The sequence below is a fragment of the Pleurodeles waltl genome, chromosome 7 (assembly GCF_031143425.1).
Source record: "Pleurodeles waltl isolate 20211129_DDA chromosome 7, aPleWal1.hap1.20221129, whole genome shotgun sequence".
NCBI lineage: Eukaryota > Metazoa > Chordata > Amphibia > Caudata > Salamandridae > Pleurodeles > Pleurodeles waltl.
In genome coordinates, this window is record NC_090446.1 from 599,666,052 (window position 1) to 599,678,270 (window position 12,219).

General features: G+C 44.1%; 1 protein-coding gene across 2 annotated transcripts in view; it reads left to right on the forward strand.

The window, feature by feature from the left end:
• The window catches only part of GRK6 (G protein-coupled receptor kinase 6), a 201,620-nt gene that overhangs the window by 164,837 nt on the left and 24,564 nt on the right, over positions 1-12,219 (forward strand). For both annotated transcript variants that reach the window (XM_069244490.1, XM_069244491.1), the window contains one exon: positions 5,409-5,546. In XM_069244490.1, coding sequence (XP_069100591.1) covers positions 5,409-5,546 — 138 coding nt within the window. The remainder of the gene's footprint in view (positions 1-5,408; positions 5,547-12,219) is intronic.

The window sequence follows — 12,219 nt, forward strand, 5'->3', positions numbered from 1 at the left end:
CTGGGCAAGTATGGTACTGGACACCACATTTCCTACCTCCGTGTCACTCGATAACTTCAAAGGTAGAATGCCCAAACTGAATAGGCCCTGCCCTAACCTTCCTCGCATTCCCTCAGTTTAAGTTCAGACATCAACAGACCGTGGCACTATACTTTCCAAACAAATGTTGATATTGATCACAAAGGAAGCTTACAAGCTTGTATTCTAGACAGGGAGGAGCATGGGCCATCAATTGTTAGTTCTTGGTCTCCAAGATGGACAGAGGCTTGAGGCTGATCTCGGATTGTTGACTTTGTTTCTTAAGAAGCTAAAGATGACCCCAGCACCAGTTCCAATAGGCTTGGGCCATGATTGTGGCATGGAGTTTCTGGACCTGAAGGACAGATACTAGTCTTGCAGTTCCACAGTTAACCATTTTGTCTTTCACCTTACATTGGCCACGCCGGTCTTCATGAAGGTAAGTCATGTCTGTGGTCATAGCCTATCCTCGCAGGACACATTTTTCCGGTAACTCATCAACTGACTGTTAAAGACAGGCACACTGCAGCTAGTCTCTAGCTACCTGCTGAAAATGTTGTTGTTACCTGCCCTGGAACTTTCCATACAAATCTCCCCTTCAGCCTTCGCGAAGACTACCTCTATTGGGTCCATCCAGGACAATCACCTTAAAGGTTTCCACCTCCACAGCTAGTGTGGGACATCCAGACTGTGATCCCTATATTTTGGATGAGAGTCATTATTCAAGTCATGATGGTTCTGAGATTCTAAAGCTTTTTAGCGTGTTAGATTTTACGGGTGCCTCATGACTGGTGGCACATGTTGTCCCTTCAGTGGAATCTGTGTCTGCAGTGCTCCCTGCATCTGCAGGTGAAACCTCATGGACAGATGTTTGTTTCAGTCAAGGTGTTTTTTGACATCCAGTGTGAAGGACACCAGTCTGCCATGTGACAGACCATTCTCTTTACCCTTTACGGAAGTCATAGTAGTAATGGATACATCCTCTTGGTCGGAATGGTCTCCTTGGCAATCTAGAGATAATTGTCTCGAACACACAACTCTTCTGCTTCTGTGTGCCAACCAATTTGTTCTTAAGCCATAATGCCTTCCATCAGGAGACGGTCATTCAAGTGCTGACTGACAATACGATCACCAGTACTGCAACAAGCACACCATTGTGGGATTACTGGCCCTCTGTCTGGCAGTGTTGAGGTTGTGGTCCCACAGGATCTCACTGGTAGTCAATCATCTACCAGGATTGCTCAACATCAGAGCGGACAAACTCAGTGGGTGTCATCTTGCTGAACTAATGTGCTGTTTGCTCCTGGATGTAGAACCATGCACCTTCACACAATGAGTTGTCCTTTGTGCCTCATCCAGAAATGCTCTGTTCTCAACATTTTGCGTTCTGGTTTCCTTTTCAAGAGTATGAACCTGTCGTTGCCTATAAGTCTTCCCACCTCTGTCGTCATGTGTACTTAAAGTCAAGCAAGAACAATTACAGCACATTCTGATAACCCCAACTAGGCTTGATACTGGAACTCCGACTCCGAAAATATACCCTCGATTTAGGCTGCCTCTTCAGAAGGATTTGCTGCCCCAGTAGCAGGGCAGAGATTTATACCTGAACCTGCACAATCTTCCTCTCCATGTTTGAAGATTGATCGGAACCAACTACGTAGGTTCAGTCTTCAGCCGGAAGTGGTGGATGCTATTTTGGCTGCTTGCTACCCCTCCACCAAGTCTGTATATACAGTCCATTGGGCTAAATATGTTTCCAGGGAAGAGAAGGAAGTCTACCTTCTTCTTAAAGCAAAACTGATGTTCTGTTTGTATTGTCTTTAACCCAGCAAGGCTTGTTAGTGAAAATAGTTAAGAGTTAATTATCAGCCTTTCTTTGCTTGCCTGATTGTTGGAAAGTGCCCCTTTTTGACTTGGTCACCACCACTTTTTGCCTGGTATCTGATGCAATTTTGACTGAAAGTGCACTGGGTTTCTGCTAACCAGGGCCCCAGTGCCAGATCTCTTTCCTAAATCTATGCAATTGTTCCTCAAGTGGCAATGCCTTTTGCCTCCTGTAAGTCTCTAGTAAATGGTACCCCTGGTACCTAGGGCATGGGTACCAAAGAGCGTCCCAAAGGGCTGCAGCATGTATTGTGCCACCCTCTGGGACCCCTCACCTAGCATATGCAGACTGCCACTGCAGGCTGCATGTCTTAGTTCAGCTAAAAGTGAAAACACAGCATGACACCCAGACTGTGCACCATGCTAAACACTACGTGTGATATTCATAAGTCACCCCTACAGCAAGCCTTGCAGCCCTAAGGCAGGGTGCATTATATTACATGTGATGACATATTTGAAAGAGTAGATATGCCCTGCTATGTCTTTGATGATTCTTAGTGAGTAAACAGTGAAGCCATTTTAAGTACATGTGCTGGGCACTGTTCACTACGAGTTCCCCAGGTTAATGATGGTTTCACTGAAACTAGGGATGTTTGGTATCAAACATCTTGTATTAATAAATTCTCACTGATGCCCGTGATGGATTTATTAATACATGCCCACCTGCATTCCCTGGCAGGGGGTTTCAAAGAAGCCCACCGCCCTTGTTATGCAAATCTTGCTTCACTCTGACGATATGCTCCCCCAACTCCCCCCCCCAACCACCACACGACCCATTTGGCACCAGGAGAGGTGGGTAGTTTAGTATGCAGAAAAGTGTGTCCACCGCTCAGGTCAGTCCCTCCACTAAGGTGAGATGCTTGATATTTACACTACATTTGGAAATCTGCCATCTTGGTGTTGGCAGATTTAGGAACTCTGAGACAGGGTTATGCCCACTTCCCACAGGAAGTGGCTATGTAGGGGGTGTAGTGACAATAGCCTATTGGCTACTACCCTACACTCCCCAAATGCCCCTAAATTCAGGGGAGGCACTGGCACCAGGAAAGCAAATGCCTGCTGACCTACAAACAAGAATGACTCTCAAACACAGAAGCAAAAGGCTGAGGAAGGACCCGAGTTGGCCCCAGCCGTGTCAGCCTGTCCGCTGCTCCTGCCGATTTGTGCCAAAGTCTACTCGTCCTGCAAGCTGCTGTTACTCCAAAAGCTTGGGAAGCCTCCCTGCCTTCAACAAACACCCAGGAACCCCTGTGGAGCAGCAGAGCTGCTTCCCTGCATCTTGCAGGCACCACAAAACAACTACAAGGACTCAGGACCACAGAAAACCAAACACCAGAAAGCACCGCTGAACCTGTGCCTCCTACCCTTAGGTGAAGTGGTTCGACTGTGCCATCGTGGTCCCTCCAGAGACAAAGCCCACCTTGGACTTGCCCACGGTGGTTTCAACGACGACACCTGAAGCCTCTGCACGCAGGCCCCCTCAACTGCGAGTGTTCCGGTGGATAAAAAACACAACACCTCAGGACACCTTTGCACCCGTCACCCCTGGCCCCTGGAGAAGAGGACTGAAGGTGTCATCTCAAGATCAAACCCTCTTGTTGGTTTCTTCCAACTGGATCACCAGTCTTCAACTGCAGCATCTCTTCAACCGTATTGATGCTCATAGGGTAACATTAGGCACCCAATGCCGTTCTACATCTCTGCACATGGCCGCGCCGATGCCGCCCGATGTGACCTTTTGATGTTGTCTTGATCCTTACCCACTCACTACCCTCAAGTCTAGGAGATTGGGCCTGTAAGTTGCTGTACCGACATTGTTTGCCATCTTTGTTTTTCCCTTCATAGGATAACATTGCAGCTTCCAAAAGTTGCACTGTCGACTTTTCATAACTGTAAAGATTTTTCTTGAAAAATATACTTACCTGATCGTATTGATTGTGGTGCAATATGGGGTAAACATATAAAGACACTTCTTATTTTTTGTAAATTGGTGTGGATCTCCTTCACGAGTCCTATGTCTCATTTGTTGACTGTGTATTTCAGATGTCTAACACGCCACACTATCCCCTAAAAGAGCACCTTGGGATTGCTAGAGCAATCATTTGTCCACTAGTAAGGGAATCCCTGGACTCTTTGCACAATATATCTCATTTTGATGTATCCTAAAGAGCCAGCTTCCTACACTGATGAGCCATCTTTATTCAAACCACCTCTTACAATAGGTTGCCTAAAAGGGCTTTTTCATATGTCCCACCTGCTCCTTTCAGTGTACTGCTGCGGGACCTTGATTTGGCCTTCACTTTTTGATGTTTGCTCCCTTCGAGCCTCTCTACAGCTGAACTTTGGGGCACTTGAACTTTAAAACTATTATTTGAATTGAAATGACTTATGCACATCTCATCAGTGAACTGCAGGCCTTGTCAATTTAACATCCGTACACTACATTTTTCCATGACAAACTGATGCTTTGTTCCTCTGCACTTTCCCCGAAACTGTTCTCATTTACTCAAAGCGCAATTCTTCCTAATCCATGCATTCTTTTCCCCCTCTGCGTCCATGTAAAGAGGAAGAAATACTTCTATAGTTGGAGCTGAGGTGTGCCCCTACTTTCCTATATTGATAGAATTAAGGAGTACCTTGCTGACAGTCAATTATTTGTTGGGCTTGCCACTGTAAAGAAAGAAAGAGGTGCAGAAATGGGCCTTATAACAAGAGATTGTCCTCTGCGTCAAGCAGTGTTATGTATTCGACAAAAAATTATCCACCTGAGTGCACAAAGGCGGAAGCTACCACCACAGCCCTATCTCAGGATGTTCCTGTGTTTGACAATTGTTTGGCAGACCAATGGGCATCTGCTCCTACTTTCACCAGTCAATACTCCATCAATTCTCAGGCTTGCAGGAAGGGTTATTTTGCCTTGTCAGTCCTGCGGGGCCTCCTGGTTTAAATTCCATTTCTAAGACCAGTTGCCTTCGTGGGTGTGGGGGAATCTGCAGTTAGAAAGTATCTATCAGAAGAATAAGTTGCTTTCCTTTGGGGTGATACTCTATATCTAAAGCCAGAGTCCTCATCCTACCTGCTTGTGGAGTGGACTTTCAGGGGTAATAGTTTGTTTTTCCACACTGCCCATACAACTCTATCTTGTCACCCACACTGCAAAAAGTAAGATTCATCTGACATCCATGCTCAAAGGTGTCCCCTATATGTGTCCCTGAATTGTTATCACTGTATAATCATGCATGTCCGGAACAGAGGCAGTAGCCAGCGGTATGTGTATTGGAGCTGTTGTAAAAGTCTCTTGATCGAGGCGGACATCTGTGGAGATCACAAGATGAGAACTGTGCTCTTAGTGTATCCACCAGAAAGAGTGTTACCAAAGGTAAGAACTTATTCACTTAGACTAGACTTTGTGTACATTAATTTCAGGATGCAGGAGATATGTATGCATTCCATGGGATTTATAGATTATTAATTCTGTACCTTATTGACCTTCCTCCCTTTCAAAGCTTCTCTGCAAAGACCCTAAAGAGCGGCTAGGGTGCCGAGGGGGTGGAGCCCAGGAGGTGAAAGATCATCCGCTCTTCAGGAACCTGAACTTCAAACGATTGGAGGCAGGAATGTTGGACCCCCCTTTCAAACCAGATGTAAGTGTGCTCTGATGGCCTATTGCCTTAAAAAGGATTTATGTTTGAGGCATTTGTGGCTTTAAATACACATTATCTGCCTATCCTGCTTTCTAGTGTTGGGTCAGAAAGTGTGCAAGTTGTTTTTCTTCTAAGAAAATCATTTGAGTCACGAAGTAGTGACTCTTCCTCAGTGATACTGCGCGTGGGCATCGACCCCATTGCTAGATTGTTTTTCTCCAGTGCGAAGTTCAGACGTGTGTGCTTACACTCAGAGTTGAGACCAATGTCTGATCTCTCTTTCGGTTCTATCCTATTGCCATCAGTATTGTTACTGGTCGCGTTTTCTTCCCTTGCACGTCGAACCTCTCTTAGCTGTCAAGTCTACACGGCTTCATCGCTGCCTGTTGAGGGCCTTGCACCTCGAGGCCTTCCATCTTTCTCTCCAGCTTCCAAACGATTCCCTCCAATTGATGGAATGAACTTCTGTTTCGCTTTTACCAGTGTTGCCACACAAAGTACCCCAGGACTGACTCCCACCAGGTCTGTAACCTGTGTCTCTCCCCATAACAAAGAATAGAGGCTGAGTGTAAAGCCTGCAAAGCTTTTCGCACAAAGAAAATGCTGCGTGATCGTCGAGCACGCTTTCTAGAAATGCGTGCAGATTTGCCAATGACAGTCCTGACCTCATCGAACAGCATGATGTTGAACAGGAGCACCACCTGGAGGCGCTGATGCCTGGAGAAGAAACCTTTATGTGGAGGCCAGCTTGGAATCAGACCCCGAGTTTGACTTTGCCTTCGCCCTCATATCGAGCCAGACTGGTACAGTGAATGTTACCCCCTGCCCCTCGGCCTCAGGTCAAATCCACCAAAAGACTTGCGCCTCCACAAAAAGAGGCCCTCAGACCACCACTGCCTGTAGGCCATGTTTGGCACTTAGACTCCAGTTCGGAGATCTTGCCCTCTGGTTTGGCACCAGAACACTACTCGAAGCTGAAAGCTTTGGGGCCGACAACCTCTACAGCCTTTATTCCAGCATGTTCCTCTGCATTGATGACTTCCGCACCGACACCAAAAATCAACTTCTGAACTACAGCTTTAAAATTGGTGCTAAAAAAGACTGCTGAGACAGTTGTGGAACCCGTTCTCCACAAACTGCAGGAAAAAATTATTTAAAAAATGCATTCATATGTACATACATTTAGTTGGGGGGGGTGGGGTATTCATATCTCTTCAGCCTTGTTTGCTAAAATATTCATGGTTCAGCCCATTTCAGCCATTGGCTTTCTTGTACTGCGAGTTGCAGCATTTAGCCTGATTACATGACATGTGCTTAAAAAGAAGTGCACATGAGCGCCATAGCTGGAGGACTCATGCTATACTTTGCTAGTGTTTTGTCTTTCCGATCTGTATTCGTTTTTGTTTCCGTGACCCCTGTGCATTTTGACTGTCTTTGAGTTGTAGTAATTTTAAAGCTAAAAGTACCTTTTCTTTTTGTCAGTAAGAATCATATTTTCCAGAGATGTGCGTTAATTAAACCTGGGAGGTTTTCTATGCTTGTTTAAGTATACATGCATGCTAAGAAGCACATGTGATGCTCTGTTAAAATGATATATGATGGTTAACTTATGTTTCAATGTGTTATTTTCGTTGGAAGCACATGTCCTGTACATTTCGGTGGTGGCATGTTTCCTGAGGTGTTTTTTCCTTCCTTTTTAAAAATTTCTGGCGTATGCATACAATGAAATAATAATAAATAACCATTGCACAAACTTGCAAATGCTTATTAAGTGGGGAATGGGGGTGTTTGAGAGAGGGTGAAACTAGTCTTGATACAGTTGAATATAGAGAAACACTTTGTTATATATATCATTTGGCGGTCTGTTAATGTGCTTTTGCAGTGTGAATCTTTCTGGATTCACATGCTGTGCATTATTCTGCCATCCAGTGTTTGGGTTTGGAATTTCTACGATTTCACCAAACGTTTTTGTCTGTCTTCTTTTTCTACCTTTGTGTTTTTGATGGGTGTCGACGGAACCTCCATTTGGTGTCTGCTTGTGATGTTGTCGTACTTCCTCTGGATTTTCTCACCTTAGGTCGCCATCTTCAGATTCTTTTTTTCCGCTGTTGGCTCCGGATGTTTTTTGCAGAGATGTCTCTAACTCGTAGGAAAAAATTGTAGTATTGCTGAAAAACTTTATCGAAAACTTTATTAAAGCTTCAGAACATCATCAACGGGGAGCGGTTGACAGATGAAGTAAGAGCTGGCGTGAAATTTTTACAAAACTTTGACAGAGGGCTGAGAATGACTGGACGAGACTGTAGGGAGTCCCTATGCGGTGTGATGGAGAAAACACCATTACAATTCTGCAGGAATTACTGGAGGGAAGATTGTAACGCCTGTGCGTTATTTGCACCGACGATGCAGACAGTGAAAGTGAAACAAAGAATGGACCATCACTCAATGCAAGGCCAACATCTACACCACCCCTTAAAGAGCTGGGACTTTCCAGTAATCATGAGCAAAATGTTGCCAAGGGAGCTGAAGGAGAAATTTCGGAGGGTGATCAAGAGATCATGGTAGTAGAGGAAGAGCTGCTGAATAAGAGCAGAAAGGAGGTGACAGTCAGCACTAAAGGCACCCGAGTCGAAAAAATTAGACTTGTGGCACAAAAGGGAGCCTTGTCATCGAAACAATCACCATCCACAGGCACTCCCTACGAAAAGGAGTCACACGGAGACCTCAAGGGGGCTCTCCTGGAGAGAAAAATCAGAAAAAGGATGTGGTGGCGTCGAAAGGCCTTGAACCTCAAACGGTTTGCCAAAACTCCCAATCTGAAAAATTGGCAAAGGAGGTTCCCACATTGAAGAGGAAACACTCGGCAACCAGACCCGAAGAGCGGGCCCTTCTAAATTGAAAATGAAAGAAAGAAAATCAAGGCCGCAATGGCCATGTTGATACAAATGAAAAAGGAATTTGACGAAATTCTATGTGGGTTCAGAATTCCACAAAAAACTTTCAGGACAAAGGAGATTTTGAGAGATAAGTAAAGGAAATTCTACCCCCTCTAACACCAGAACATCAAGAAGAGGAGGAACTCTTTAACAAGTAATGGATTAACAATTATGCAAAACTGAAAATGTAATTCTCAGGCAAGAGCACTGGATGATAGAACAGGTCCTTGTTTGTCCTTTGTCTTTTTCTTTTTCAATGATATGGTGCACTGCTTCTATTGTGTGGTGTTACAGTGCTTTTACTTTGCCTTCAGATTAGATGCCAGGTTATGTATGGGAAAGATGCTGGATTGTGTGTCCCATGTATTGAGACTTTGGTGACATGAACAAGGACCAGTACTCCTGTTGTGTTACATTGAGTTTGATGCAATGTAATGTGTAGCGTATGATGGGCGGTAGTATTTCGATGCATGCATAAAAACAAACGCAATGTCAGATATGCACAACACTGGAGTTTGTGCGCCTAGACATGCAAGTGTATGAGAGGTGAGTGTGCACTTGGGAGCTGTGAATATGCACCTGTGCTGTGCATGCAGGCCACAGTTGTGCTCTGACACCACGCAGCAAGCAAAATGCATAGCACAAAATTTAATTAACAGGATCGTATAGTGGTTAGAAGCCTGCATTGTGTGTTTTAGATGAGAGGACATTTCATATTATGTACTTAATGGCCTAAGGAAGAAGAGCTTTAGGCAGTTTATCAACCTTCGAAGGAAGGTGAATATGTGGAAACCCATGTGGGAAGATTCAGAAGGGGATTCGCCTGTGAAGGCAGTAGAAACTTCCCCTCCCAAACCCTCACTCCCTGATGATATTGGCATATATAACATTGTCATTAAAAATGCAGCAGACAAGTTTGATGTTCATCTGGAAGAGGATAACCCTCAGTCATGTTTCCTTACACTGCTGCCAAGCCAGGCAGGAAACCAGTATCTGCCCATGTTACCAAGTATTCTCAATCAACACAGGGAAGCCTGAAAAGAACCAGCCACCTGCAGAGCAGTCACACTGAGGGCCAAGAAAAAATATGTTTTTCTTTAAAGTCCCAGTGTACATTAAAGGTACTGTTGCAAATTCTGATGCTTCGCTTAACAGACGCACACATCAGCATTGGGAGGAGGTAGGGGAATTAATCAAACCTCTCCCAGAACACTACAAAAAGAGGACTGTACATCTGTTGGAGAGCGGGAAAAACATCAAACACTTCCTTGAAATCTGCACTGGATGTGGCGGACACATCTAGTCACCAATTGATGATGGAGTTACTTTAAGGCGTCATTTGTAGCTGAGAATTTCTGGATTCAAGCCAGAAGTACAGACAAAGATGTAAAATAACCCTTTTAACAGACAACAATTTTTCAGGAATACAGTTGTTGATAAGTCTCTATCAGCTAAAAAAGGACAATGAAACAGCTAAGTCCATGGATGCTTTGCAGTTTCTTGGAGGTATTTTAAGGGGGGTCTTTCACACCAAGAAGACCAGCTTCTAGAGGCACATTCCAGGCTGGGAGTCCTCATCAGGACTTCCACAGTGATACTCAGACGCCTGCAACAAAGCAGCACTACTAACAGCAAGGAAGAAATTCCTTTTGAGGAAGAGGACAATCAGCTAGAGGAGGTACAACTCCCACTAATAAGTGACTGCACTGCATCAACAACAACATCAGAAAATCCATAAGTGATAGGAAATAACAAAGACTCGGAATCGCATCACAGCACACCAGTAGATGGAAGATTACAAAACGTTCCCCAGGAGTGGTGAAAAATAACTTCAGACAAATGGATACTAAACACAATACAATACGGGTGTTGCATAGAACTAGACAAATTCCCTCAAACAAGAGGGCCAAAGAAAATGATAAATCAAAGGAGGAAACAGATCAACTTCTCAGGAAGGTCAAATAATTGTTAAACAAGCAAGCAATAGAACAGGTCCCAAATCAAGAAATCAAAGGGAATTACTCAACATATTTCCTAATACCAAATGTGACAAATCCTTGTGTCCTGCCCTAGACCTCTGGTTCATCAGCAAAAAGGTGATTATATGGCAACAATAGACTTAAAGTTTGCTTACTTGCACATACCAATGAATGCAAAGCACAAAAAGTACCTAAGGATTGTGGTAAACAGAAAACACTATTAATTCAAGGTACTAGCCTTCGGAATAAAGTCAGCACCAAGAGTATTCACAAGAACCTTAGCTGTTGTGACAGCACATCTCCGAAGAATGGGTAGACATGTATATCTGTACCTCATCGATTGGTTAGTAAGGGCACACTCTTACCAGAAATTAAAGCAGGACATTCTATTGATGATGAAGACATTGTACACTCTAGGTTTCTCAATAAATGTAGAGACGTCATCTCCAGAACCAGAATAGGAGAAGATGTGCTTTGGAGCAAAATTGAATTCGGTTCAGGGGAAAAGTGTTTCCTTGTGAGAAGAGGACACAGTCTCTTCTAGAGAAACTTCTCAGTTACCAGAAGGGGCAAGCTCTGACAGTGAGGACTGTGGGGAAGTTATTGGGAAAGATGACATCATGCATTCCCTTGATTCTATATGTGAGACTTCATAGGAGACCAATCAAGGAGTGGCTTCAAAATCAATGGACGCAAGTGACAGGGAGTTGCGAAGATCTAGCAGTTTTCCCGCAGAAGGAAATTGTGTGGTTCAACATAGAAAACATTAGAGGTGGAAGACCATTTCTTCCACCAACTCCTTCAGTAACAATAACCAGAGATGCCCCACTTATAGGATGGGGAGCTCAAATGGGCTCTCTGAAGATGCAAGGAACCTAGAGGGAGCTAGATGCTGTACAACACATCTACTTCCTGGAATTAAAGACTGAAAGCTTTCCAGAAGCACCTTCCAGGAAAGACCATTCTAATTCAGACAGACAATACAACTACAGTGTTTTACATCACCACCCCCCTCTAGACTAGCTCAGCAACTCTGGAATTCGGCAATGCAGAGGAACATGGAGATCCGGGTAATACATCTGCCAGGAAAAGACAATTGTGAAGCAGACAAACTCAGCAGGCAGGCCTCATGCTGCCATGAAGGGAAGCTCAATCAGAAAGTGGTGCAAAAGAGTTTCAAAAAATTCTGGTTCACCACCAACCTTCGGTCTCAGGGGAATGCCTTTTCGATAAACTTGTCAGTGATATTTGCATACACTTTTCTCCTAATTCCACTGCTAAACTGTCATCAGCAAATGCAAAATGATTCAAATGACCTTGGTTTTAACTGCTCCACAATGGGTAAGACAAACTTAGTAATTTCTAACACTACCGAAACAACAAGATCTGTCAATGGAAAACTGAAAGGTACTGCACCCAGAACCAGAATATTTTGAACTAACGTTGTCGCTCCTGAAGACTTAGAATCCGGACACATGAAGGTACCAGAAAATACAATGGCAGTATTAAGGGAGGCTAGAAAACCAATAACTAGGAAATGTTATATGGCAAAATGGAAAAGATTTTCACTTTGGTGTGTAAAAAATAAATTGAGCGAGGCGATCACGAGGGCACAGACAGTGTTAAAAAATCTAAACCACCTTTTACAAGAGGGTCTAACATACACATTGTTAAAGGTTCTTCTGGCCACAATTGTAGGCTACTCCAGAGGTCAAATGGCAAGAGGCTTTGCCACAGCACCAGTGATTAAAATATTCT